The sequence below is a fragment of the Coturnix japonica genome, chromosome 2 (assembly GCF_054131305.1).
Source record: "Coturnix japonica strain WE chromosome 2, WE-NBRP24, whole genome shotgun sequence".
NCBI classification, from domain to species: Eukaryota; Metazoa; Chordata; class Aves; order Galliformes; family Phasianidae; genus Coturnix; species Coturnix japonica.
The window spans coordinates 113,331,475-113,358,784 of NC_140664.1; the positions used below are offsets into that span (position 1 = coordinate 113,331,475).

The 27,310-nt window shown below is 41.1% G+C and overlaps 2 protein-coding genes and 1 long non-coding RNA gene across 7 annotated transcripts; 2 read left to right on the forward strand and 1 right to left on the reverse strand.

The window, feature by feature from the left end:
- The first annotated feature begins 2,082 nt into the window (after positions 1-2,082).
- Positions 2,083-6,192, forward strand: AGR2 (anterior gradient 2, protein disulphide isomerase family member). 2 transcript variants are annotated; one of them, XM_085538523.1, is made up of 9 exons: positions 2,083-2,138; positions 2,486-2,552; positions 3,708-3,839; positions 3,936-3,999; positions 4,082-4,134; positions 4,376-4,449; positions 4,839-4,902; positions 5,337-5,420; positions 5,868-6,192. In XM_085538523.1, the coding sequence occupies exons 2-9, from the start codon at positions 2,546-2,548 to the stop codon at positions 5,915-5,917; spliced, it is 528 nt and encodes a 175-aa protein (XP_085394649.1). In that variant the 5' UTR covers positions 2,083-2,138; positions 2,486-2,545; the 3' UTR covers positions 5,918-6,192. The 2 variants fall into 2 exon arrangements, with proteins under 2 accessions (XP_085394649.1, XP_015709357.1); XM_015853871.3 differs by lacking the exon at positions 2,486-2,552.
- Positions 6,193-8,645: 2,453 nt separating this feature from the next.
- On the reverse strand, positions 8,646-24,533 carry TSPAN13 (tetraspanin 13). Of its 4 annotated transcripts, XM_085538521.1 has the most exons (7): positions 24,434-24,533; positions 23,849-23,898; positions 12,957-13,124; positions 12,128-12,208; positions 10,993-11,106; positions 10,565-10,675; positions 8,908-9,748 (listed from the first exon to the last, which is right to left on the reverse strand). In XM_085538521.1, exons 4-7 carry the CDS (start codon positions 12,203-12,205, stop codon positions 9,674-9,676), a joined length of 378 nt encoding a protein of 125 aa, XP_085394647.1. In that variant the 5' UTR covers positions 12,206-12,208; positions 12,957-13,124; positions 23,849-23,898; positions 24,434-24,533; the 3' UTR covers positions 8,908-9,673. The 4 variants fall into 4 exon arrangements, with proteins under 4 accessions (XP_015709344.2, XP_085394645.1, XP_085394648.1 ...); XM_015853858.2 differs by lacking the exon at positions 23,849-23,898 and having other exon boundaries at positions 8,646-9,748; XM_085538519.1 differs by lacking the exons at positions 23,849-23,898; positions 24,434-24,533 and adding an exon at positions 23,412-23,531 and having other exon boundaries at positions 8,646-9,748.
- Positions 24,534-24,655: 122 nt separating this feature from the next.
- LOC116653034 (uncharacterized) lies at positions 24,656-25,383 on the forward strand. The gene is made up of 2 exons (XR_004306420.2): positions 24,656-24,800; positions 25,067-25,383. It is a non-coding gene; the product is annotated as an uncharacterized LOC116653034 (long non-coding RNA).
- Positions 25,384-27,310: the final 1,927 nt, after the last annotated feature.

Genomic DNA, 27,310 nt, shown 5'->3' on the forward strand with positions numbered 1-27,310 from the left:
CGATCAATCACATGACTTGAAAGCATGTATTTTTTATGAAATTAGGAAAACCAGCTGAACTGAATTCCCTGTGCTTCTGTGTGAGGTCTGAAACTTATTATAGAGCATAGGAAAAAAAGCATCAGCTACATAAAATGACTTTAAAAGGACTATAATACCAGTGCTGAGTGTGATGATTTCTGTGTAACATGATGAGCAAGGCAACCTACAAACCAGAGGAATGAAAACCAAAAGAAAAATCCATTTACGAGCTTTGTAAAGATGTTAAACACCAGCAGTAATGGGGTCTTTATAGCAAAAAAGGAAAACCTTCTTGGATAGGCCTGCTCTGTTTCAAGTTCTCCTGGAATATTTAGGGCAGGATTTGGTCACCAATGCACATCAACCAGCCTGGTGCAGCCTCAGACCCAGGCAGGAAACTGTGGGGAAGGCTGAGATCCCCTCTCTCTTCATTAATCCAGCACAAGGCTGATTCAGAGACATGTTTAACCAGCTCCTTTGAGACCACCTGGCTTAAGATGACAGTACAGGCCTTGTGATAGCTGTGTCTGAATAACTGAACTTCCAGTAGGCAGCCACTCTCAAAAAGCAGCCTAAAGCCACATGAAAGTGGGCATAAGTGCATCTTCTGAAAACAGAAGAAAGCAAAGGTACAAAATAAATAGAAATTCACCGGAGGCTGGAGCCAAGGTGCGTATATGTGTTCAGTTTTGAGAATGCAGTTTTACACAACATTCATTTTCGCTCCAAGTGCATCAATAGAAGCCTACCTGCACATTAGCTTACTTAACCAGAGAATAACAAAAACTTCTGTTAGAGACTTAAAACTGCCAGGTGGTATCAGGTGCAGACTGAAAGGACAGTCAGTAAGAGTGCACTAAGTTCTGATTGTCTAAGACCAAGATTTCAGTCATGAGTACCCAATCTTTGACTTTTTACTCTTTTTACTCCTTGATCAGACTGCAGATGACATAAACCACACAGAAATGGACATTACAGTGACTGACCTCCCTGGGAGGTCACTTTCCATACACCAAGCACATAAGCAAAGCATGGTACTGCTGTACATGCCAAAGTAAAAGCAGATGCTTCTTACCCCATATTCCCAATCACCCTTTACAAAAGATTTTTTTTAAATGATCCAAAGCACTATTTTCTCTTAAGTATATTCATGCCATGAACTGCCATCAGAGAGCAGTGTAGATCTCAGATAGTAAGTCCATGCATCACGTTCAGCCCTCACCATGAACCTGTAGTTTCAATCACACTAGAACACAGGAGGCCTGCACCTAGAGGAACACATTTTTGTTTCAGTCAGTTGTGCCAAACACCCTCTCATCACACTGAGGAAGGAGCTGAGTAGGCCCTGCAGCACTAAGATGGATGCGTGGGAGAGTTCTGCCTCACTATACAAGTATCTGAAACCCAAAAAGGATGGTTTTCATGAAGTATGTGTCCACACAACTAATTAAACACGGAATCTGAATTAAACTCTTATTTAAGCCTCAGCTTATGAACACACTTAGACCTGTACACCTGTGCCTGTTACACCTGTAGCTACAAAACACCTCCCTGCTGAGAGCTTTATAACCATTCTCTAGCATTTCATTAAACTTTTCTCATGTGGTGCTATTTGTGCATGTATACATACACGTATAACGCACACAGTTAATTACCTAATTAACATCTGGAGCTCTGAGTCACCAATTTCACTTTTTCAGAGGAATAAAGGAACGGTGACCGACCCATGTGCGTTTTCCAGCCAATCAAAAAAAGACAAATCACTCCTCAGGCAAATCAGGAGTCTCAACTTAAGCTTACCTGGACTTGGATCTTTGCCAGCATTTTTAAATCACTTTCCTAAATGTTCTAAAAAGCCCCCAGAAACATCTCTGAGCTTTACAGTCAGTGCAGGGCAGGAAAGTGTGGTATGAATTCATAACAAAATTAACCCTGCACGCTTTGGTAGGAGAAAGATTGGCAAGTGTAGCTCTTTGGAAATAGTATTCAAATTCAAAGCTCATGGGTGGAGACGGGGAGTGCAAAGGTGCATAAATAGGCAGGAGGGAGCGTGGTGCTCTCACTGTGACCAGGAACACCTTCGCACCCCAGCAGGCACCTGTGGCTGAGCACACACGGTAAGGCAGCGCTCACTCTTCGGAACTACCTGCGTAACACTGGGCTAATTGGGGCTACAGCCATGGGAAGGAGAGGCAGCGGTGTGGGCACAGCACAGCTCCTAGCCATTAGGATACACAGATACGTTGTCTTTGCAAGTTAGAAGGCGCAGGAAAAAAGGGGGGCTTTATGGAGCAGAAAACTAAGCAGAAGTGCACACAGCCTTCCAAAGGGGAAGTTTTCAAAGAGGAGGTTTAATGTTTCTGTCTTGGCTTTCTGCACCAGTAACAGTGTAAACTTTGCATTCCTATAAACCTTTGACTTCCTGGTCATCCAATACCTTTTCTTTTTTTCTTCCTCTTTTCAGTAAGCATTACTTCCTCTACACAGCTACAGCCAAAACAACACAAGGCAGCCTTGAAAATCCATGATACGTAATGTAAACTTATTCAATTCTTTTCCTTTCCAAGGGGACTTTTCCTGGGACAGATAGTCTTCTGCAAAATCCTATTTTATTCGCTTGAAATCCAGTCTGTGGTTGCTTAGAGGTCTGTTGGACACCTTGCAGTTAAGAGCATTGTTTCACTGATGCAAATTCAGCTAATGCCTCCTCCTGCACTTCTTACCCAGAGAAAAGATTCTGTTTTTCCTCAGACTTCTCATTTTCATTGTATTTTAAAAGCTGTCTGTTTAAATGTTTTTTGCATGAATGTTCTGAATTTTCTGTATTGGTTTTGGAATTCCTTACGACTTCCTACCGTACTCAATATACTGCTATTTCAGTTTTAGGAATAAGCTTAATGAGAAAAATATAGGGTCATGCAAAGGATTTTCCCCCTTCAAAGCATCACAGCTGAAATGCTGAGCAGCTTCCATCAGTCACGCCTCATCTCCACCCCCATGCCTTAGTCAGGTGCAGGACAAGCAGTTTGCTTTGTGCTGCTTATAATGGCAAAATGCACTTTAGTTCTCACTGTTCCCCACTCATTCTATTATAGATTTGACTGCTTTTCAGGATTAGATGATGCTAATGAGAAAAGACAGGATGTAAAGTTTCAATAGCAGCTTTCGGCTGTGTCTGTGTAATGCATTACTGTCAAACCCAGCTTAGACTTCTACGTCTCATTTGAGTTGCTCTTGCTGCAAAACAGATGAAGAGCCCACACAAGTTAATTTGTCAACACCCATGCTGTTAAACTGCCCAGTTACTTTATCAGTGGGAGATCCAGAGAGAAATGGGAGTTGATTAGGACTTAGAATTACTATTGAAATCGATAAAACTCTGTTGTTTCACTGAGCAAACTCAATATATGTAAAAGGGTCAGAGAGAAACTTAACACAGGTGCGCATCTTAAGAGGGCAACGGGTCAGTGGCACCAACAAAGCAGAAAGCAGACAAAACCTTCATGACCCTTAGCAAAGCAAAGCAAAGCAAACCTCTCCCTTCCCTTACACTCCCCCGAGCCTCCACCTGGAGCAGGCAGCTGACTCACCCAGCTGCATACCTGACCACAGCGGTGCCTCGGGCTGCACCTCAGAACCAGCAGCAGGGAGGGACAGAGAAATGAAGGCTCTCTTCCTCATCCCAGGGGCAGCCATGGAGAAGAGCTACGTGTCCGTGTTCCTGCTGCTCGTGGCCATCTCCTGCGTTCTGGCAAAAGATATAGGCAAGAAGGAGACGAAGGAGACTAAACCAAAACTGCCTCAAACACTCTCTAGAGGTAAATATATATATATATAAACAGATAGATAGATAGATACCACAGGTCCCACTTGTATGTATGTGACGTTTTCCTACCCTCTCCTTTCCCCTGCAGGCTGGGGGGACCAGCTCATCTGGACTCAGACGTACGAGGAAGCTCTATTCCGCTCAAAGAACAGGTAGGGCGACCCCTCGCTGCAGCACTCCCTACCGGCCACCCCGCATACTACCCCGCTAACCAGGCTCCTTCCTCTCCCCTAGCAACAAGCCCCTGATGATTATCCACCACCTGGATGACTGCCCACACAGCCAAGGTGAGGCTTCTGTGCACAAAAGGGAAAAAGAAAAGGAGACACGCTTTGTACCACCACGCTCGCTCTTTACCACAGAACAAAACGGAGTTAATCATCCATCAGTGCAATGGAGAGAGTGATTTTTATTAGCTGTAACTGTGAACTTCATATTCTCACATATCAATTTGTTTAAATTTTCTTCTCTAGGGCAATATTACATGCTTTCTTTTTTAATTATCATTGCTCATTGCTTTCATTCTAGCACTCAAGAAGGTCTTTGCTGAACATAAGGAAATACAGAAACTGGCTGAAAAATTCATTCTCCTGAACCTTGTGGTGAGTGTCCCTTTCACACTTCAGGTGAAAGCAATAAAGTTTTACTTATGATTATGGCTCTTCTAGCTCTAAGTAGACACTTTTATAGCTGGGATTGGCAAGGAAAAATGCTCAGTGCTGTAGCGTAATAGCTTTAGTAATAAAGCTCTTACATCTCCAGCTCCCATAACTACTAAATAGGAAGGTATTTAAATTTTAATGTATTGCTGCCATTAACTGTTATCATCAGTTCCCAACTCTAGCAGCTTAAAGGTTGTATCCCAGGCAGTGGATTTCTGGAATGGTTAACATATTGCTTAGCTTGCATTACCCTGAGCATAAAGAAGAAAACATCCATGTTGCATGCTGTCTTGCAATCTTGACCTGGAATCACATCTGCTTTTTTCCAGTACGAAACCACAGACAAGAACCTTGCACCTGATGGCCAGTACGTCCCTCGGATTTTGTTCATTGGTGAGTACCTCTCAGATGGCAGCGCCCCTGTATTCAGGTACACGTATTGCTGACACATTTCTATAAACCTAGGTCACAAGGACTATTTTCCATAGGCCATGGCAACTGCAATTTTATTCCTTCCTTTGTTCTTTCTTAGTAAGATCTGTAGGCTGAAAGCAGTCTCAGCTTGTGGAGTTAACTCTCACACTATGCAGTGATATGGGTCTAAGGCTGAACAACACAGATCAGAAACAGACATACTTCCTCCCTAACAAACCTGCAAACATGTTTTAACACAGAAGTTCAGTTACTTCGTAGAATGAAGGTGTGTTGGTTGTTAGTGGAAGCAGACTTGCCTTGCAGGCAAACTTAGGAAGCAAGCAGAAGTGCAGGAAGATTTCTTCTGCTTCAAGGTTCCTTTTGTGTTCTGCAACTGTCCTCTTCTTTTCCAGACCCTTCCCTGACTGTGAGAGCAGACATTACTGGAAGATACTCAAACCGTCTCTATGCATATGAGCCCTCAGACATTTCTCTGTGTAAGTAGAGTGTTCTCAAAGCAGCCACATTTTTTTTGCTGGATAGCACCATGCATTACCCATATGCACTTAGTGCTTGCTGAAGGACCATTATCCAATGCCAGTAGGAGTAGGTTTGGGAAGGGTGTAACTGCATGACTGACTGCGTCAGCTTGTCCTGTTATATGCTTGGCTGTACAAGTACTCTAAGGACAAGCCGGGGGGATTTAAGCTCAGGAAAATATAGATGTATTTTTATATTCATCTTATGAGGTGTTTAAAAAAAAAAAAAAAAAAAACACCTTTCCAGAGCCCTACAGCTCCAGGTTACTCAAGTGCACAAGATGCACAGTGCATCAGATTCATTATTGAGCATAGCTTCAATAATAATGACACTTCTTTACAGTAACTGGTCACTGGCAGAGGATGTTGCAACAAAAATAACATGTATGAATATTTCATTTCTAGTGTATTCAAATATGCAGAAAGCACTGAAGCTGCTGAAGACTGAGCTGTAAGGAGAAGGAAGATGCCCTGAAAGACCATTGAGTCTGGTTTTCACCTCTCCTCCGCTCATTCACACTGCTGAAGAGGCTATTTAGTGATATTTAGTAATGTATAGTGCTGGTTTATGAACATAAACACTTGTTTTATGTTAGCACTTCTGTACAGGGCAGCATTTTTAAAAGCTGGAGGCTTTTAATTTAAGACATACAGGAGAACACTGTGTGACCCTATTGTACAAATGATTTTTTTTTTTTAATAAATCCATTTCAAGTGTTTACATACAAAATGTTGCTGTGTTGGTTTTTTTTTTTAATTTCTCCCTATTATCTATCACTACTGGAGTAAAATCAGTGTTACTTCCACAGCTTACTATCTTCTATCCAAGCAGATTTTCTCTGCAGTTTTAGCAGATAGAAGAGCTCCATTCCTCAGCATGCTTTCTCTTCATTTATTCTCTTGCAACAGCACCCTATGCCCAGCTCTCATTACCAGACCTTTCTTTACAGTTAGATGAGAGGTGCACACCCTTCTATGCTGGCAGTTATTCATATGGTAATGCCTGTAGTGCCTGAGAGCCTTTAAGAAGAGGATCACCATGCAAGTTGGTACCACCTCAAGGCTTAAGCCTCCACTGGATACAATTATTTACAGAGGCTTCTGTAAAATAAAAGTCAATCTCTTCAGAAAATATGGAAAATTATTTCTGAAGTGTATATGCTCAGTAACTTGAAGCACACAAGATGAGCAGGTTTTCCTGTGCATGGAATTTCTGCAGTTCCACTAGGCCTAACTATTTAAAGACTTTTTGAAGCATCTAAGCATAATGCTGTAATGCAAGGGAATAGTAGCAGGGTGGCACAATCCCAGGCTACAACAAAAAAGAACAAGCCCCAGCACAGCAGCTACAGAAACAAAGGCAGAAAAACTACTTACCTTTAGTGGACCTCCAGCAGGCAGGAATCTCCAGATGAGACACCCTCACTTCCACTGCTAGCCCTTAAATGAGGTCTAGGAAGGGGTGGATCCTGGCTCTATCCCTTCTGGTCACTCAGAAGCATTACATGCACCTGAGCTCCCCCTGGGTTGGCCCTGCCTTCCCACCCAGTGCTCAATTACTGGTTCAAGCTGTGACTCAGCATTTCTGCTATACTAAGTAACAATTCCTTTTTGTAATGAGCAGTTATCTTCACATGAAAGGAATCAGATGCTGTACAGAGTATGTTATCTAAGACTTGGGCTGATTTGCTTGTATGGACATAAGAATTACATGGTTTTGGTTTTAGGCAGTTATTAATCTGTGATGGAAATGGGTGGACATCTTAAAGAAAGAGAAAACAGCTTCCTGCTTCTTCTAGAACAACAGGCTTTATGAAAGCATTTCAAAATAATTAAGGTCAAAATGCAGTTAATGTAAGCACTGAATGCTCCCAAACTGTCCTGTTACTCTGACATTCTGCTACTGTTAATAAGCTCCTAGAAGGCTTGGTCACAATCAGCAGTCAGAAAAATTAATGCACCTCACCAGAAAATAGCAAGAAGAAAATATGTTATATGGCCAAAACTGCTTTCCCAAGTGGAAAGATGGAAAAAAATAAAGAAAAAATAAAAGACAAACCCACATAAATAAATAAATAAATAAATAGTCCCATCTAAATACATTAGAAGAGTACAGCATCTCTTGTATACAAACATGCACATCAGGCCTCCAAAGCAAGTCTCTTTCCCAGTTCCAAAGTCAGAGTAGTTCTGTTTTATTGTGTCCCTCCCCCCACCTGAAGAGAGTGAATCTATCTCTGATGTGAATTTCAAGATCTGTAGTTGTCTGGGTTTGTTTTTGTTTGTTTTTTAATCACAATCTTCCAAAGACAAAGTGTGTTACGTACACAATAGAAAAGGTTTAATCAAACCTTATGCTCCCCTACCTGTCTTTTGAACACTATAGCAAACTCACACTATGTGGTCTGAGATGTAACAGCTCTAACACTGTCACATTTTTACTATTGCCTCAGAAATGCACAATTACATTCCAGCATCACCTACTATAATAATGAAACCAGAGCCACCCCAAAACAAGCTCCAAATAAATCAATAAAAAGAAGGAAGAATCAAAATTGAATCAGATACAAAATATTATTTCAACCTTCATACAACTTCTTAATACTTCTCTAATTTATTGCATTAACACACAGAACTCAGAGAACTAGGAAAATTAACTGCTGCCAAGGACAGCTTTGGGATGATCTGTTCAAGTTCAACATTTCCTTTTGAAACCTCACGACAATTCCTTCTTGAGCAGCCCTAGGCACACAGCAGTCTCAGAGTGTTCTGATAAACATATATTTCATCTTCTTTCTGATTCCTTTGCCAAAGCAAGAAGGCATCTCCCCAGCAAAGGGAGAGCCCTTTGAGAGCTACCACAATTAACATTCACTGCCTCCCTTTCTTTCTTCTGCACTCAGATGCTGTGCTCTTTGGCAGTTTAATTTAATAAGCCTCACTCTCTCTTCCTGCAGAGCTGCCTTTTTCAGGCTACAGCAGCTACCTACTGTGCCAGAGGCAGCAACTTAATGAAGAAAAGGTACCGTGCAGGCCTGTGATTCATTGTGATTAGAAATAACTGGAACACTGTGCACCTCTGGTGTTGACAACTCTGTTGACATCTTCCAGCTCATCTATCACTTCTGTTAGAGGCTGGACCAGGGACTGTACTTTCTTTCTGCTCAGACAGCACTCAGCATGTGAATGATACACATTTTAACTTTAATTCTTTTCTCTTTTTAAAACAAATTAGTGGAAAACACAGTTGGTTTCCCCTCCTCCCCCCTCTGGTGTTCAATCTCTCATCAAATCAAGACTTTTAGGTGGACAACAGAGGAATACATACTGCTAAATTACTGCAAGAATAATTTTACACCATCTGTAAAAACATTTGTACAACTTTCCAAACACCAAGTCAAGTTTATCACACGAACCAGAAGATAAATCACTACCAACTCTGATGTCATGCAAATACCAAACTTCATTCAGATGTCAAATAAAAAAAACAGGATCAAGTTGATTACCTGCAGATTACATTCATTCATTGTTCTCATAGTGAAAATATCCAGTAAAAAATAAAGAACTTTTATTTTTGAACAGAAATCTAAACCTACCACTTAGCCACAGCAAACAGGGGAGGGGAGGAGTGAAGATTACAGTAGTCACTTATGTGCAGTACAGAAAATAACAAAACAACAACTTCAGCTTTTTTATAACCTTGACAAGAGAGTGAGACTGTTATTTAGAACAATGCAACTAGAACTCATCCTAAATCCTAATAAAATCATACAAACAATCAAACAAGTGTTAGACACCCACCATTTATTTTTGTCACTTTAATGAGAAATTAGGTGAATTTTTGTAGTTAATGAATACAGCAGATAACACTTGGTTTTTTTTTTGGACACCAGAGAAGCCAGTAGTGCTACAAAACTCACTGAAGAGAGTTCACCACACCAACTACCAAAGTCTTTAACAAAATTATTTAATCAGCTCAGAACAGCATTCTGATTCTGCCCAGCTATTGAATACACTGATCTACTTCAGGATAGTGATTCTTGTAAGAAAAACAGTGAATATTTAAAGATGAAAACTGCAAACTTCTTATGGAAGGTAAATTTTCCTTCTGGTACACAGAGTATTCCTACTACAGGAAAACACTAAACTATGGAGATCTAGTATTCTGAAGTAGAGGATGCACAAAGAAGATTCAGTCCTTTATAAACTTATCAAAGAAAAGCGCTAGGGTTTGCACGGGGATCCTTTTGGTTCCTGTATCTATAGGTCAGCCAGACTCCCAGAATCTGAAAGGAAAACATAGATATTAAGGTCTCCCTCCTATCTTTCAACAGTTTTAGAAAACTTATTTCAAATGTAAAATTCTAATAATGAATTTACAGCAGGAGTGTAGGATATTTTACTGCTGCTAAAATTGCACAACCCCACACAAATTTCTTAATTAGGAAAAGAATGCAAGTTCCTCAGAAAGATCTATCGAGCAACACAGAAAAAAAACGTTTGAAGAGTATTTAGAATAGGAGCGTTTATTGCTATTCTTTCCCCTCTTTAAATGATAAATATTTATAAAGTTCTTTTTAGGATAATGATAAATAAAGGAATGTCCTCCAAACTTCTTTCTTTTTACAGCTAAAGCTTAAGAATAAATCTACTTCTCCAGTATATTTTCAAATTCTGTCCTTTCCGCTCTTCAGCTCTAAACCTCAGGAAGGCAAGCCTCAAAATTTTAGTAAATAAATGTGGGCAGAAGTGAGAGATGGATTCTGCTTTAGGTGCTATATCTCTTACTGATGTAACAGCTATGGCCTGAACACTGCACAACACAGGAGAAGCAGAATTTTAACATGTTATGGAAGATCTGCTCTGAGGATTTTTATTCACTAAAAAAGGACGTATGTATTTTCAATCTAATGCTCAAAATATCCAGCCATCAAACTGCCTCTATGCAATACATGGGGCACCAAAAAAAATCCCTTTCTCTGCCAACCCCCCACAAAAAAAAATACAGAAAACCAACCTAAAAACAAAGAGCTTGGAAAGACGGAGTGTGGAGCCCAAAGACCAGGGAAATGAACCAAAAGCAATCTAATCTATCCATTTACCTCTGTGAAACTGAAGAAGAGTCCTATGCCTCCAACAAATCTGAGCACCATTCCAGAATATTCTTCTATTATCGGTGCACATGGTTGACACTGGTGACTTCTAAAGCAATCCTGTAACAGAAATGAACAGAGAATTGCATCCCGTTTTCTGATGATGCTTCACTGATTGGCAGTATTTTGTTAGCTCTGTAGCAGACTTCAAACCACGGGCAAAACTTTAGGAATTTTAAGACTCCAAGGAAGCAAGTACAGAAATGATGACAGAATACAACCTTTAAAGAGTGCTCTGCAATAAAGCTTCCAGCAAGTTAAGGAAGGACTTTAGGACCATTGGGACAACAAACTTAAAGATTTGTTAAAAACCTTTGCCTTCAACTAGGAAAGAAATTACACATTTTGGAACAAACACAATGAGAAAAAGAACTTACAGAAGAGCAGGTTTCATTCGGGTCAAAAAACCTGAATCCACAACAATTCAGATTTCTCTCAAGATCTGTTCGTGCACTTTTAGTGTTGTTCCATCCCACCTCCAGAAGTTGACTCTAGTAGGTATAAGCAAACACATATTAATTGAACTGTTTTCTATCTCAATAGAAAGCAATATACCAGGCAAAGTAGATGATCCCTTTTTGTTGTCTGCACAAGAGTCAAAACAGGAATTTTCCAAATATATCTCAAACATACACCTCATTTGTGTCTGCCTATTCAATGGAAAGAAGTCACAAAACACAAACTGCTGTGCTTACCCAGTTTTGCTCCACCAATTACTTAATATTTTACAATTAAAACCTTCAGATCCCCATGTCTAACGGGATAATATACTTAAAAAATGACTTTGACATTCAAACAGTCTGGATAGCTAATGAGATTGCAAGACCTAGCAACAGCAAGTTTACAGTTATAACTCATTTTCTTCCTGTCTTCTTCCTACACCTGGCAAGAGCACTAGTAGTGGGACATATGACTAACTGGTATGGCTCAGATTTTAAACAAACCACTCTGTTACACACAGAGGAAGTAGACCATTTTATGACTATATTCTTGCCCCTTCTTTATGCACTAAAGATTATTCTCCATATCCCACAGAAGTCGTCTTTCCCACAGATCTGGTCTGTACCTAATACAGTCACCACCTCTTCAATTACATAAGAATATTACTGTAGATTTCATCAGTTTATTTGGAACTGATGAACACATGATATAGTCAAGATACTACGCTGCTACACTTGTAACCAAAAACCTAGACAGAAACTTTAAAACCAAAACAATTTTTAAAAGACAGCTGAAAGGCAGGGATTTAAGAGACAAGTGGACAAGCCACTATGAGACATGGATTAGTAGTGGGACTCAGTGGGTCAGGTTGGTGGCTGGACTTGATGATCCTGAAGGTCTTTTCCAAACCAAATGACTACGTTTTTTGAAGGCAGATTTTCTTAAAATATACATTCTTCATTTAGAGGAAGGCTACGTATAAATGTATGTATGCACACACATGCGTGTGTGCACGTAATAAAAATAATGTTATGCTATAGATTAACTGAGAAATCAGAAACTATTTCTTACCTGCTGTTCCTTGTTCAGTGCCAAACAGGCACAGGAGACAGAAAACTGGACAATGAAGACTAGCAAAAGAATAATCATGTACTGGAAGCAGTAGTTAAAGATGCACTCCTAAAGATTTTGCTTATAGAGTACATAATCATTGGATTACATCAAGTCATTTGAAACAAAAAGAAAAAACCTACAGATAAATTCTGGCTAGATGTGGAAAAGATTAAATTGTATCAAAGCAGAGGATGTTATTTATTTGGAGCCCGCAACCAGAAAAATAAGAATATTATCTGATTTAATCTTTTCTCTCGTCTGCACAGAACAAGTTTGTTATGCAAGGCAGTATCACAGGCTGCTTATGCAGTGTCAGTAACACAAAAAGGGACAGCAAAGCACCATGCTGAGATGTGGCCTGTGCTCATTTCTAATCTGAGTTCACAATTAAAAAGTAGGTATGAAAAGAAAGTGCTTATTGGCAGCACATATGTGTATGCATTTCTCTGCCAGCTCCAATCATTTCACTGTCTATATCATTGTTCTCCACTGTTAAACCACATTAGTAGTTCACATACTGGAGGTTGCTTTAGGGTTGAGCACACAATGAGAAGGATTTATGATTCAAAGCTTTTAGAAAGGGACCATTTTTGTCTTCAGAGTGGGGGGGGGGGGGGGGGGGGGGGGGGAAGAGAGGGTCGTGAAGCTGGGAATTATGTTTAATTTAGACTGCATTAGACCAAAACAAGACTGAATTTCTGCCTTCCACAAGAGTCTTTGCCCATCAGAGCAGATGATTTATGTAACTTGAACAAAACTGTAATCCATATAATACATTGAAGGATACAAAGAACAGCAACACTTGGTGATGTTTCACTGCACCAATCAATCCAACTAAGGCAATGAAGAAGAGGAAGATGCCCACAGCAATTGCCACTCCAACAACTCTGAAACTAGAGATGAGGCCAAAGCCAATTCCCCATGCTGCAATTCCAATCAGCAGCAGGCTCACCAGCTGGAGGGAAGAGAAAACTAAGAGTTAGTCTGCATGTAGAAGAGGCTCAATATACACACAACTACATTCTTTATGTTAAAGCTGTTATCAGAAAGGTACCATTCTTTCCAGCAAGAAGAGATGCAGCACAATCCTCAACAAACCAATTCTCCACTTCATCCTAGAGGTGACTTTAGATGTTTTAAGGGACACATATTCTTCACCACTGTCAATGTGGAGCTGTTTTAACTTAGCCTACCTACCAGACAAGCTATGTTGTGTATCAGTGATTGACTAGAGACACTGAATTTGTGTGGATTATAATGGAATGGACAAATAAGATAAAAATCATCAGCTTTAATTCATAGAACAGAAGAATGAAAATCCCAGATAATTCTGAAATACACTATAGTTAAAGAAAGCATGACTGCACAGCTCTGGACATGGAAAAGAGTAAGCTGCCAAAATTTACTGTAATCAGAAATACGGTTGCATTGATTTATTACAGAAGATTACGTATAGTTCATACGGATATATGCATACAATATAATGCAGAAGTTAACAAGGTCACACAAATGTATTTTTCAGATCTGTATCTCAAGGACTGTATGTCATGAAACAATAAAGGTGTCCTGTCTTTGCTACATAATTAGTCAGGAAAATAGCTCTACTATGAAGTCAATCCTATTTCAGTGCTCAAAGCACTCTTATGCTATTTCCTTCCTTTAAAAGATGGCATTCAGGGAGGGTAAGTGGAATCTGTCTCAGTTTCTTTACTGGAATTTATTGTTTATGCAAGCAGGAAGCTCCAGCCTTTCCTGCTTCCATGCCAAAAACATGGGGAAAATAAATAAATAAATAAATCCAACATGAAAAGCTACAAAGAATCTTGCAGTGAGTTACAGCAGGAGGTAAGCAGCAGACAAAGCCAACCCAGATGACCAACACACAAGATGCCTAGTGCTCTCATCCAAACCAGTCAGACTTAAGCATAACATTATCCATTACATTCTGTTATACAGCATCAGCTCAACTTGGGAGGTTAAAATTTACATATGTTTGACCTTGTCAGAAAAAACCCAGAATCTGTACCATTATCAAAACCAGTATGTGCTCAACTTAGTCCAACTCCATGATTTTACTCCACAACAAATACAGAGCATGCATTTATGCCAGCTTGCTGGTTTCTGTCCAAACAAGGCATATTATGATATTTTACTGCTTATCCAGAGGGATTTTTTTAGCCATCATTTCAGAGTGTTTACCCTAAAGCAGGAGACTTTTCTTGGTTTCAACACAAAACAGGCGAGGATGTATTTTTTAGCTGCAGTACCTTTCAGAAGGCTGGTTCGTGTAATGCTGCTTTTGAAATGTGGAAATCTTAGAGAATATCAAGGAAGATGTAAAACAGGTTGTGATGCTCATCAAGATCAAAACACAGTGGGTGTTTCTTCCCCTGGTGCTCAAAGAGGACAACACCTCAGAAAAGTTTTTACAAGCCAGTAATCCTCAGGGAAAATTTAAGACGGGCCACAAGAATACAAGGGTATCCGCCTTACCTACACCTTCCTTTCACCACATGAAGTGACAAAAGAATGGTATCAAAGACAAGGAAATTTTTCAAGCATAAGTACAGCTTTAGGATTAATTCCCATTAGTTTTGTTTCTCCTAAACAAAAAGCCTTAATCATCACATTCAGTTAAAACCAAAACACTGTGCCAAGTTTTTATGAGTCTAAACTACGGGGAAGAAGAAAGGAAACAACAAAAAGGCCTTGGCTCCAACACAGACAGATTTTCTGATTGTCCGCAGCACAGGGCTATGAACTGCATAATGTTATTGCTAAAAATCAGCTTTTCTAATCAATTAAGATCTATCCATCCTAATCTATGCCCATTCACTTTATTGCATTGTCTGATACCACTGGGAAGAGTTATCTTACTGCATAAGCGTCAGAAGTGAAGAACAGAAGAAATCACGTAACTCAATTTCCAATCAGGAAGGGCTGAGTCAGGCCGGTCGGGGCCCTAAGGAACCAGATCTAGCTGCAGATATCCTCGTTCATTGCAGGAGGGTTAGACCAGATGACCTCTATATGTCCCTTTCGTCCCAAATGTTTCTATTATTCTACATCCCTTACTAAACATCAAGCTTCAAAGCACTGAACTCGCACTGCCACTACACAATTCTTGAAGGTGTCATCTCAGAGCGTGTCACATTTCAACTCATTTCACAAAGGAAAGCAAAAAAAAAAAAAAAAAAAAAAAAAAGCAGGAAAAGCATTTCCTAATCACTTTCATCAAGGCCTCATCTATGCTTGAAATTTTGTATCTGTTCAGATCTTCGTTCAGTTATTTGTTAAGTCTAAAATGATTAAATCAATTTTATTCTTACAAGCATGAAAATCAAAACCAAAACGTGTGCCTAAAATATCTGTTAGATACGTGCAGTGTTGGAGCAGCAGTTTACCAGTTCTTGCTGCTGTTAATTCCCTCAGCTTCCAATACTCAAAAGACATGAAAGTAAGGTGTGTGACATTAGAAGTTATTACTGTGATTCTCTTGCCCAAAAAACTTTTCTGGTAGAAAGAGTTATATACTAAATCTAAAACTGCCACAGTTTTCAACAGAGAAAATATGTCAGGCTTTAAAATCCATTACTGAACCTCAAATGTTCATGAATAAGTCAGGAAAAAAAAAAAACCACAAAAAAACAAACTAAAAAAAAAACTCCGAAGTTTCATATTCTGTTTGAGAACACTAATTTTCTATTCCTACTGGAAGCTGATGGTTGTCCAGTTCCTTAAAACATCTGGAAACTCGTTATGATCACAGGTCCATGTCACTGGACTCTGGCTGGCAAGCAATGTAAAAATACTTCATCCAATCAGTCACACATCGCATGGATCAAAGCCACTGTCAACTACTCTACTCCTGCCCACTTGAAAATGTGCAACATTGACCTTGCATTTTAAAACTGAAATGGAGACAGAAAGCCATTTTTCAAAACAGACTTAGGATTAAGCTCATGCCTCCCTCTGCATGCTGAAAGATGAAATAAATGGTTGTTATTTCTTCATCTTCAGGCTTGGTTTGACATTCAGAATCATCCCTTCTGGTTTCTCTTTACCTGGTCAACAGGTGGCTGCCAAGGAAATATCAGACATGCAGGTCAGCAATTACCAATTTGTTCTGCAGGTGTAATTAATTGCTCAGAAACAGATATTCAGGAAATAAACTCCATCATGTAAACTGAGCATTTCAACTCTTTTCTCTCCAAAGCCCACCCCTGAAGAATAGAAGTGTTTTTCCCTGTTATTCATTGCTTAACAGAACGAACACCACACCTATATGCATTTCTGCAGTGCCATTTCACAGCAGCAGCCGTGGGACAATACTCTCAGACAAAATAATTACACCCTTAGAAACTGGAAACATAATTTTCCAATAAGTTTTCTGATGCACATTTCCAACATAGATAAAATGACATTTCACCTACATAAATCTTAGGTTATTTAAAATTAGCCTTCATTAACGATGTTTCAAATATTTGCCTACTAAATCTACCAGAAATACACCAAAGCACAGCCCAGTTTCTACTGAATACAACCAGAATCCATTTTCCCACAGTACTCTCATTAGTAAGCTGAGCCAAGTGTAGACTGGAAAAGTGGAATGGACTGTACAACTGAATGGAGACTGGATGGACTGCTGAGCTAAAGGCTAGTGCTGGATGGCTCAGCATCCAGTTGGAAGCTGGTAAGGGGGTTCATAGAGGGGTCAATATTATTCAGTGCCTTTATTGACAACTTGAACAGTGAGATGGAGTGAATCCTTAGAAAATCAGTGGATGATACTGAAAAATAAAGAGCAACCCAACTCTTCAAGTAGCAGAGATTCAGTTCAGACAGGCCTGATGAACTTGAGGAGTGAGCCAAGAGAAATCTCACAGGGTGCAAAATTCTGCACTGGGATTGCATCTGTGCATCTTGGGAACAGACTGGCTGAGCAGCCTTGCTGAGATAGAGCTGCAGATCACACAGACTGCCAAGTGGAATGGGAGCCAAGAGTCTGCTCTTGCCACAAAAGGAAAGCCAAGAGGAGTGGGATCAAAGGAAACTCGCACTGCAGCTTCACCACCATCCCATTTCAAATCCCTGAGGTTGAAAATGAATGGGAGAAGCTGGAAAGGGTCACCAAGTGGCCTGGAGCCTCAAAGGTGATGTCTGAAAATCATGTGGTGGATCTGGGTTTGTTCAGTCTGACAAAGAGGTAGTAGTTCAAGGGTAACCTAATAGTGGCTGAAAATGAAGGAGCATGGCATAAACAAGGGAGGCAAACTCTTCTCAGGACTGACTGACAGCAAAACAAATGCAACAGCCACAAGGCAATGGATTGAAGGGTTGTGGACATCAGAAAAAAATAAATAAAATAAATCTGCAAGTTGGTTTGGTACTTCTCAAAGGTGCTGTTCTCAAAGGTTCTCAAGACTCAGATAAATGCTGGTAAGTCAGCACTACTTACAGTCCGGCCCAGAGCCAATGAGCTCCAAAATTGCTCCCAGCCAATGCTCCCACACCACCACAGGCCGCTCCACTGTAGAAAACTTGCCACTCTCCTCACTAGAAATTGAAGTCTTACCAAAAGAACAGGGGCCAGATTTAGCACTGACAAAGGACTATTATGAACCACTTAATTAAATATAGACTGCAACCACCTCCTAAAACTCTGTCCTCTTTCCTTTTTTCTTCTTACAAGATGCCCTCAATAAAAGAGAAATGAATGATTCTTCAGAAGTACTTGCACAGTGATATAAATGGCCCCATCCACTTAAGGCAAGTTTACACAGGGAGTAAACAGGCATTAAGAGCAAATGATCTCAAACTAGTGAAAGCTGTCTAACAAAGATACTACGGGCACATACAGTCCACAACTGGAAAAAACAGAGCCAGAGGAAGTGTGCTATACAGTAACTTCACCATTACAAACTCCAGCAACCTTGTTTAAAAATGTACACACAAGCACAGGCTTAGCATAATCCAATATATCACTCATTCATTTGAAATTAAGTAAATGCTTTCCCTGAGCAGAGCTGCAGGCAGCTTGAGTCCTAAGAGAAGTGTGGTAGTTTTCACTGTGAGGTCAAATACTATGCAGTCTGAAAAAGATAATTAAGAAAACAAAGCATATTGCCTGTAGATGAGATGTTACTCTCATGTCAGCATCTCCATAGGTGAGGTTTTAGGGACTTTAAGTTCAAGATCAGTGAAAGGGACCAGACTCCATTTTAAGTATCTTCCATTGCATACTAATGTGTTGATTTTTGTTGTTTTGTTATATGTACACATATATATGTCACACTTAAAGGATATTACAAGTTATGAGAATTTGCTGTCTTCTTCACTTTTAGATGGGTTTAAAATAGTAATTTGCAGAGTTGTCTGCTTGTTTCCCCTTACAAACATCACAATGGCTAATGCCATAACTGTGTTAACAGTAAGTTAACTGGAGAAGACCAGCAAACTCATGATGGCTTCAGCTTCTGTCAAAAATAACTTCTTAATCTATAAATTGTTATTTTGAATATCTGTGTTCAAGTTCTCCTGCACACATGGTTGCTCATTCACCCCACTACTACACTGGATAAATATATTTCTCATCACACTTATCTCCTCTATACTTCTCCTCAAGGTTACACTCCTTGTTAAAAAAGAAGCCAAGATACAGAGAAATCACTTCACTCAACCACATCACTGACAAACAATTCTGATGCCCAGAACAGTTCCTCCTTCCCTCAATGGCATGCCATAAACAAATCTGCTATTTTGACTGACTAGAAACTTTTCAGCATTTCATCTAGGCTGGACTTCTTGCTTGCCAGGAAGCAAATCATACACAGAATTCAGTGCTTGTGGTGTTTTCTTGTAGCCTCAGCCCAAAAAGGAGTTTGTAAATTAAACACTTAAATTTCAAGAAATATGGTCTCAGCATTTCTGGGTAAAGAGATTATACAACATTCACACTGCTATCAGCAAAGGAAATATTTAGAGGGAAACAGTCAGGTTGCATATGGAACAGGAACTAAAATCAGAGAGGTTACACACATTGATATCCAGCCTGCCTAAGCCCTTCCTCTGTATGTGAACTCATATTCACAACACCTATCTAAAGGGAGCTTCAGAATTTAAACCACAGTTGGTACTGATTTTGAAGTCAGATTTCTACCGCACTCCAAATTCAACTTGCTCAGTCATTTCTGCACAGCAATAGAGAATCTAGAAGACAATTCCTCTGGTCCCCTGTACTTCATCTGTTAATATAGCAGGCAGCGCAGTGCTCACCTCTAACAAAATAAGACTAAGTGAAACCTATTTCTATCACAATTGCAAGCTGTCCAATCTGTAAGCAACTTTATCTCCTCGCAGTACTTCTTCAGCTTTATCAAAAGCAAAGCTGGGGCTGAGCACCTTCCAAAAGAATCCCAATAGAAAGCAGAATCTTTCACCTTCCTGAGAATTATTTAAGTGAGGAACAATCAGCAGTCTGGTTACTGGAGAGCTGAAAGGACGTGATGTGGAGCAAGACATTTATGTGAAAGGCAACATTCCTGTCTCTTATCTCAGAACTCAGTTCCCTTGGTCAGATGGCTGAGTACAGAGTTCTTCATGCTATTGGCCAATAACTGTTAACAAATTATTGCTGATCACATAACGAGCTTCTTTAATGTTAAAATAGCAATGAGATTTAACCCATTTTCTACCCCATTTTGTTTTAGAAATTGAAGCCTTGAAGCTGCGTGGCAGGAACACTTATCAGCCACAATGTTTACTTATTTAATTTGAGATGGGAAACGTTTTCAGGAAGCCCAGCAATCTCACAGATCCTTCTTCCAAACATGGCTCTCCCTCAACCTGAAAATAGCAGTAGGTAATCAATGATTTAAGCTACAGTTAATGATTTAGAGCTACTACTGAACAGTCCAAGGGCTTCTCTAAACCATGCTTGTTTTAAACTAAGATCGTGTCTACTCGCACTGCTAGAATGGCTGAAAATATCAGTGACATCAAGCCATGCCTTGTTCCATGTAACCTCCTCCTGCACCCTGCCATTCTCCAGTTCTGTCATTAAGCATGCTCAGCCTTCCTGGCTCCAGCTGCAGCACTCTGTACAAGGTGAGTGTAAAAACAAAGCTGGCTCACACTTGATCTAGAAACCCAACACATGTCTAATTTCCAACCGTGCTGCCACAAATCGCCATCATTTTGGATACCAATATTCCAATAGATTGAAGTGATGCAAAGAACAGCACACTGAATAGACAGGCCAGAAACAAGTTCAGAGAGTAAAGTACTATAAAAGTGACTTTAATAAGGTTCTTTCTAATGTTATAAGGAAATATGGATGCTCTTATGACACTAACTCTGTGGTACTAAAGATATACATAATTTTAATGGTAAACCACATGCTTTACTTTAAATCAGATAGCCACTTCTAGTTTTAAGAAAAACTGGAAGCTCATCAAAACAAAGGAAAATATGTGATATTTGTTGCTGCAGGAAGAATTCAGTGGCTGCTCAGGTGATAAAAGCAGCACCTACCAACCAAACGAACTGTATTAATTTTTTTTAACTTTAATTTGCATACATTTAATCCTGTCGCACAGCTACCACTTCTATCTTTCATCATTTGCCAGGCCATGGGAATTTCCCTTTCCTTTCTGAGAATCTGATTTGAAATAAGATATCAACTGTTCACACTTGGACAGCATTACTCAAGTCTTCCTTGGTAGGAACACTGTCTGCTTAAGGAAATCCTTGTCTGAGTAAAGTGAGCAAATATTGGTGAAGCCAGCAATCACCAGGGTTCTTACACCTGGAAGATAATCACACAATGGCTTAGATTAGAGGAGACCTTAAAGACTGTCTACTTCCAAACCTTCTGCCATGGACAGGGCTGCCACATACCAGCTCAGGCTGCCCAGGATTCCATCCAACCTGGCCTTGAATTCTGCCAGAGATCAGAATTCACATCTCCAGACAGCCTCACCAACCCTCTGAGCAAAGAATCAGTTCCTAACACCCAAGATAAAACTGCCCTCATATAGATTAAAGCCATTCCATCTTGTCCTGACCACACAGTGAGTCAGTCCCCCTCCTGCTTGTAAGGGTATCTGACCAATTTTGTCTTTATGTAGTTGCACATACCCCTAAAGTATTGGAAGACTGCAACGATGCCTCCTCAGAGCCTGCTATTCTCCAAGCTTAACAAACCCAACTCCCTCAACCTTTCTTCATGTGAGAGGTACTCCAGCCCTCTGATCACCTTCATGGCCCTCCTCTGGACCTGCTACACCAGTTCCACATCCCTCCTGTACTGAGGGCCCCAAGTCTGGGCTCAGTACTCCAAGTAAGGCCTTGCAAGGGTAGAGTAGAGAAGGATGCTCGCCTCCCTCACCCTGCTGGCTGCTGCTCTTTTGATACAGCTGAGGATACTGTTGGCCTTCTGGGGCTGCAAGTACACACTGCTGGCTCATGTCCAGTTTTTTATCATCAGGACCAGCAAGTCCTTCTCTGCTCTCAGTGAGTTCTTTTCTCAGCCTGTACTCCTATCTCAGATTACCTCAACCCAAGCATAACACCTTGCACAGCCTTGGTTAAACCTCATTAGGTTTGACTTGTCTTTGATTATGTCCAGGTCCCACTGGATGACATCTCTCCCTTCTACTGTGTCAACAAATAAAAGAGAGTTAAGAAGGCTTTTGTTATGTCCACATCCTTGAAAGCTGCTGAACTCTGTGGGCAGCCATTTTGAACAGTCTGCACTTGTCTGCCATCCAAAAGGAAACAAGAATATGATCAATATGATTGGTTTGATACCCAAGACTAGTACTTCTATGCAGACAAACAGCTCTTCCACCTAACTCCAGAAATATATTTCACTTTACACATACAAAGTCAACAGCATCAGTGACTTTTCTGTACTCTTCCTGTACACGTGAGGAATCACATGAAGTCAGCAAGACTCAGCATAGATACCAGACTTGTTCATACAAGACAAATTTAAAATGGAATCAGAGCCTAAGGATATTTAGACCAGAGAAAAACCAAAGAGCATCAGGCAGCAAATATCATCTGAAAGGAAAGAGAGCAATTAGCTTAGTTGGTTTCTAGCTTCTTGTCTTAAACCAAGAACTGATTAAGCACTGCCAGGGCATATTTTTTCTTGGTGCACTACCATAAAAAGTAGATCAGGACAGCATCAACAATAAGATCAGTCTCCCATATCCTAATTTGTTGTTTTGAAACCTAAGATACTCCAGGAGTATTTAAAAAATAAATAAATAAAAGTACAAAAAAGCAGAATACAAATTGCAATCCCTGACGTTAGTTCTGAGGGATAATTCATTCTGAGCACATGACACAGACACAAATCAATGCTAGCAGGAAAAATATTCAAGCATTACCTAACCGAGCTTCTACCTCTCCCACTGGTCCTCCCACCAATTACTGCTGTGAATTACTGCTGCTTAAAAAGATGAACTTGTTCTGGTGGTCTTCCACGTGTTTTTCCCATTTGGAAAAACCCAATTGTTGCATCGTCAGGGTTTTATTTAGCCCAGAAACAGAGAAGTCCATGCATTCTGTAAGATGAGTTCCTCCAGGCTTACTAAACATTGCATATGTTATTTCTGCACCTCAGAAATGAAAAGCGTTCATTTCAAATTTGCCTGTCTTTAATAGGCAACACAAGAAATAACAGGTGGATGTTCTAGTTACTCTGATTTCAAGTCATTCCTTCCTCTTAGAAAAGCATATGTTATATGCATGGAAAAATACCAAGTGACACCCACAAAGTAAATTGTGCTCAGATCCATCAGGCAAGATTCAGGTGCACTGTGCAGGTATTACAAAGGGAAGTATGGAGGTGGCAGGAATCAGATCATCCCTTTTTGAGGCTAAATATGCTCAAAAGACCTACCAGCTCCTTTTGATCTGGTTAGTTTTTGGCTGTAAGAACAAGCGATGATATCTTCTTCAGAAAAAAAACAATACCCACTGACCACAACATTTCAAAACGAGATCTGTGTATGCATTATGTTAGAAAGAGCCATCTGGATTTCTGACAACCTTCCGTCACTCAAAAGTACTGTTAAAAAAAAAGGTGGGGGGGGGGAGAAAAAAAGAAGCCTTTTGCGTTACCTCTGGTTAGTTTGAAAGACAAATCGGGGTGGAGCAATCCTTCACCTTGAGGAGTCTACATATGCTAAGCTTACCTGCAATAATGGATAGCAAATGAGGCTATGCCTACCTGGCCCTTCTGCTCTGGTGTGGGCTGGCATGGGCAATACAGTGTCACAGAGATCATGGGTGACTTCCAGCAGGTAAGCCAGGCACACATGCTTCAGAGACTTTTTTTAGGGACATGTCTGTTCTACAACTCCTCCGAACACAACACGCAGCAGCACAGCCTCTCCAATGCTAAAGGGTTTTGTTCTGCTCCTTTCCAACGTATTTAAAATACAAGACGATGCTCATTAATAAGCAATACTGGCTTAAACACAGGCACTTCTACATCCACTCATGCTCAGTCCTAGGGATTACCATCAGGTCCAATAACTGCTGTCTATGAGAACTGTTTGTTCTGATGGGCAGTGATAAGACCTGCCTGCTCTCCTGCCTTACTTTCACGAAGGGATCAGGCTGCTATCAGGAAAGCACAGGCACTGCCTGCCAGCCCCAGCTCACCCAATTTCAGCGCTGTGTATCACCCCCGAGCACGGCTGTCCAACACAGGGCTGCCAACAGGAAACATGTATTACCTTTCCAGAAGTGCTGCAAAAGGAAGCCATTACACACAGCCCCAATTCTATTTCTGTGCCATTTGAAAACAGATAAAGAGAATATATATAGATATAGATATGCCGCAATTGAAGATTTTACAGTTTTCTATTGGAAATACATCCTGAAACTCGCCCAGAAGAAAGCAGGCATCTACCTTGGGGTAGGAAAATGGGTTATATCGGCTCACAATATCACGGCGGGCAGGCAGGGCGCTCACCTCCCGCTGCAAGGCGTGTCCTGACCCCGCTCAGCCCCTTTGTGCGGCTCAGCGCGCCCACGCGGGGCTCCCCGCAGAGAAGCACTTGTTTCAAACCCTCGGAACAACCCACCCGATCCCGCTCGCTCACACCGGGATTCCCTTAAAGCGGGGCCTGGCAGGCTGAAGGCCGCCCGGCCTGGGCTGAGCTCTGCATTTCGATCCCGGAGAGCCGCGTCCCCGCGGCGACAAACCCGAAACAAGCCGCCTCCGTCCTACCCGGACCCACGCACCGTGTAGAGCAGGTTGAGGGCGCAGAGGCAGTTCTTGGAGCAGGCGAAACCTCCGCACACCATCGTGCCGCCGCCGGGAGCCGCACCGCGGGACCCCACCGCCGCTCCGCCCCCGCCGCCGGCAGCAGGTGAGCGGGGCCCGGCGCCGCGCCCGCTGGTTGGCCGCTCCCGGGTAAAGGTGAAGAGATGGAAATGACGCGAGGAGCGGGGCTGGGAGGCGGCGGAGCTCCTTTAGGGCCGGGCTCTGCCGCCCGCCCACCCCCAGCCAGGCTGACGGGGGAGGGGGATGGTGGGGTGATGTCCGCTCGCCGTGCTCTCGGAGGGGACGAAGGGAGGATTCTCAGTCACCTGAGAGCAACGCGGGGAGGTCTGGCATCTCCTCAGCCATTTTGTTGCTTGGGAAACTGCGGAGATCCCTCCTTTCCTTTTCTATACCTACCTTTGATGGCTTAATTCCTTGTGTAATCAAGAAGAACTAGTCGGGGATTTATTTTCCCGGGGTATTTCAGTATTACAAGCGGTTTGTCTGGATATTTCTTATTAAAATTATTATCAACTTATTTTATTTTTTTAAACAACTGAACCCGTGTGTATTTCCTTCCCTTAAGCATTAAATACTTCTTTTAATTGCAGGTGGTCAAACAGAGTGATCCATCTCTATCCCTTCCTAACAGTCTTACCAATGTTCTAAAGTTCTTGCCAGTGGACTGGAGCGCTGCCCCTGCTCTCTGGTTCCCTCCGAAAGCTTGTGCCTGCTGTGGAATCATAGAATCATGAAGGCTGGAAAAGATCTCCAAGCTCATCTAGTCCAAGAGTCAGCCCATCCCCACCATTCTCAGTGACCGCATCCCTCAGTGCCACATCTACACCCCTAGGGACAGTGACCCTTCACCTCCCTGTTCCAAAGCATCGCTGTTCTTTCAGATAATAAACTTTTCCTAATGCCCAAACTCATCCTCTCCAGAAGCAGCTAAAAGCTGTTACCCCTCATCCTGTTGCTGTTATCTGGGAGAAGAGGCCAACCTTTACCTCAGTCTCCTTTCAGCAATTATTACAAACTGCTTCAGTGTGTACCATGGCAGGATTAGGGTCCAAGTTGTATTCTTGTCTTTTTTGCTGGGTTTCACAAAGAGTGTAGGATTCCTCCAGCCAGGATCACTTGTGATGTTTGTACCAGTGCACAGCACTGCAGTTTCACTCCATAGGGATTTGGTTGCTGCTGGTGGTTGGTTCCTGGTCAGCAGAGGAAGCTGCATCTCTTTTCTGGTGAATTCACAGCAATTCTTAATAGGAACTTGTCATCAAAACAATTTAAGAAGGAAATTCCAAAAACATTTTGTTCTTTATAATTTGGCTGGCAGCTGTCTGCTAAGGAAAGCCACAGCAACTATCGATCCCTGCCAGCAGTGAGACAGAGAGGCTGAACAGCAGCAGCCTTTGTCTTTCCCGGGCTGTCACTCAGATCTTTTTTGGAAGCATCTTTTTTTCCCCCCATGCTCTTTGATATTTTTGCCAGGCTTCTGCAGTTAAATAAAACACTTTTTTTTCTGGTGGCTCTTTTGCTGATGTACATCTACCTCCCAGCTGCCAGCCAGGCTACAAATTAAAAACTCTCCAACATTTCTGACCACAAATTAAATCTGAATGCTCAACAGCTGCTGAAGTTTTCTGTCTGTTTCTAAACTTGACAGACACAGCCTGACTCTGCTGCTGGAGCTTTGCAAGGTGACAGGATGAGTGAAAAATACTTTGTGCTTTCTTTGTTCCTTGCTAATTAAGCTGCTTTGATTTTGCAGGCAATTGGGCTTTCTAAAGATACATGTTTACTGACTTGAGTTGCCGGCCTTATTGGGCCGCCCTTCTGTTCTTCTGATCCCAAACCCGGCAGAGGGCAAACCCAGCACAAAATCACTTTCTTGGATGAAGTTTCATTTTAATTTTGTTGTGAAGACCAATTTCAGAAATGGTTTGTTGCCTTCTCAATAGGAAACAGTATCTCCAATGTATACCCTTTCCTAAACACAAGAAGCCATCAGCCTATCAAATGTTTTTGTTGGATTTTGTTGCAAATACTCAGGTGTAAAGTTACTGTACCATTGTTCCTTTCGTTATCGGGCTGAATTATTCAATACTATCACCCACTGCCCTTCTTCTTCTAAGAAGATCTCTTTCCCTATTAATTATTAAAAGATGCACCTCCACGTTGTTAATTAATGCCAATATTTCTTACTAAGGGACACAGCTCTTACAGTGCCACCTAGTACAACATTACTTCTTCAGATCCAAGTAGGCATCCTAACACATCCTCTGCAGCTTGGTTTGTATGCATTTGGGGCAGTTATAAACTCTGTGGGGCACAGCAAATCTGGTACAGGTCATCACAGACTTCAGTGAAGCAAACAGAGCTACAACAAATGAATGTAGCGTGGGTCTGCATTTTTTCTCCCCTCACCTCTCTGATTCTGTTCGCAAGTTACACAGCAGACATTTAGATTTAGCATACAACTTGCCTTTCCATCCCTGAGCTGTGCGAAGTGCTGTCTCTTCAGGTGGTGGTCAGAAGTACATCAGTACTGCTGAAACTTTCAGGTTTAAACTTTCTTCATGTTCTGTCTCTGTCTTTTGTTTGTTTGGTTAGTTGTTTTGTTTTTAATGGATAACTTCACATTGTTAGTTAATAAAAGGTTCTTCTGCAGTTAGGGAGAAATCTTTCCTTCTCTGAAGAAAACATTTGCTTGATTTTTATCTTTTTAAAGTTCAGTTGTTTAAACATCTGCTCCAAATGAGGACCCTGAGTATTTGTCTTTATCTTTATCTTTATATATTTGTCCTTTCTCTCTATAGGGGACAAATGCTGCACTCCCATGCTACAATAAT

Coding starts and splice junctions, on each gene's coding strand:
- TSPAN13 (XM_085538519.1), bottom strand. CDS start 23,501: ATGTGTGCCTGGCTTACCTGCTGGAAGTCACCCATGATCTCTGTGACA. Junction 11,107..12,127: donor CACTGAACAAGGAACAGCAG/GTAAGAAATAGT, acceptor TATACCTACTAG/AGTCAACTTCTGGAGGTGGG. Junction 10,676..10,992: donor CGAATGAAACCTGCTCTTCT/GTAAGTTCTTTT, acceptor TTTCTGTTACAG/GATTGCTTTAGAAGTCACCA.
- AGR2 (XM_085538523.1), top strand. Junction 4,000..4,081: donor CTATTCCGCTCAAAGAACAG/GTAGGGCGACCC, acceptor CCTCTCCCCTAG/CAACAAGCCCCTGATGATTA. Junction 4,135..4,375: donor TGACTGCCCACACAGCCAAG/GTGAGGCTTCTG, acceptor CTTTCATTCTAG/CACTCAAGAAGGTCTTTGCT.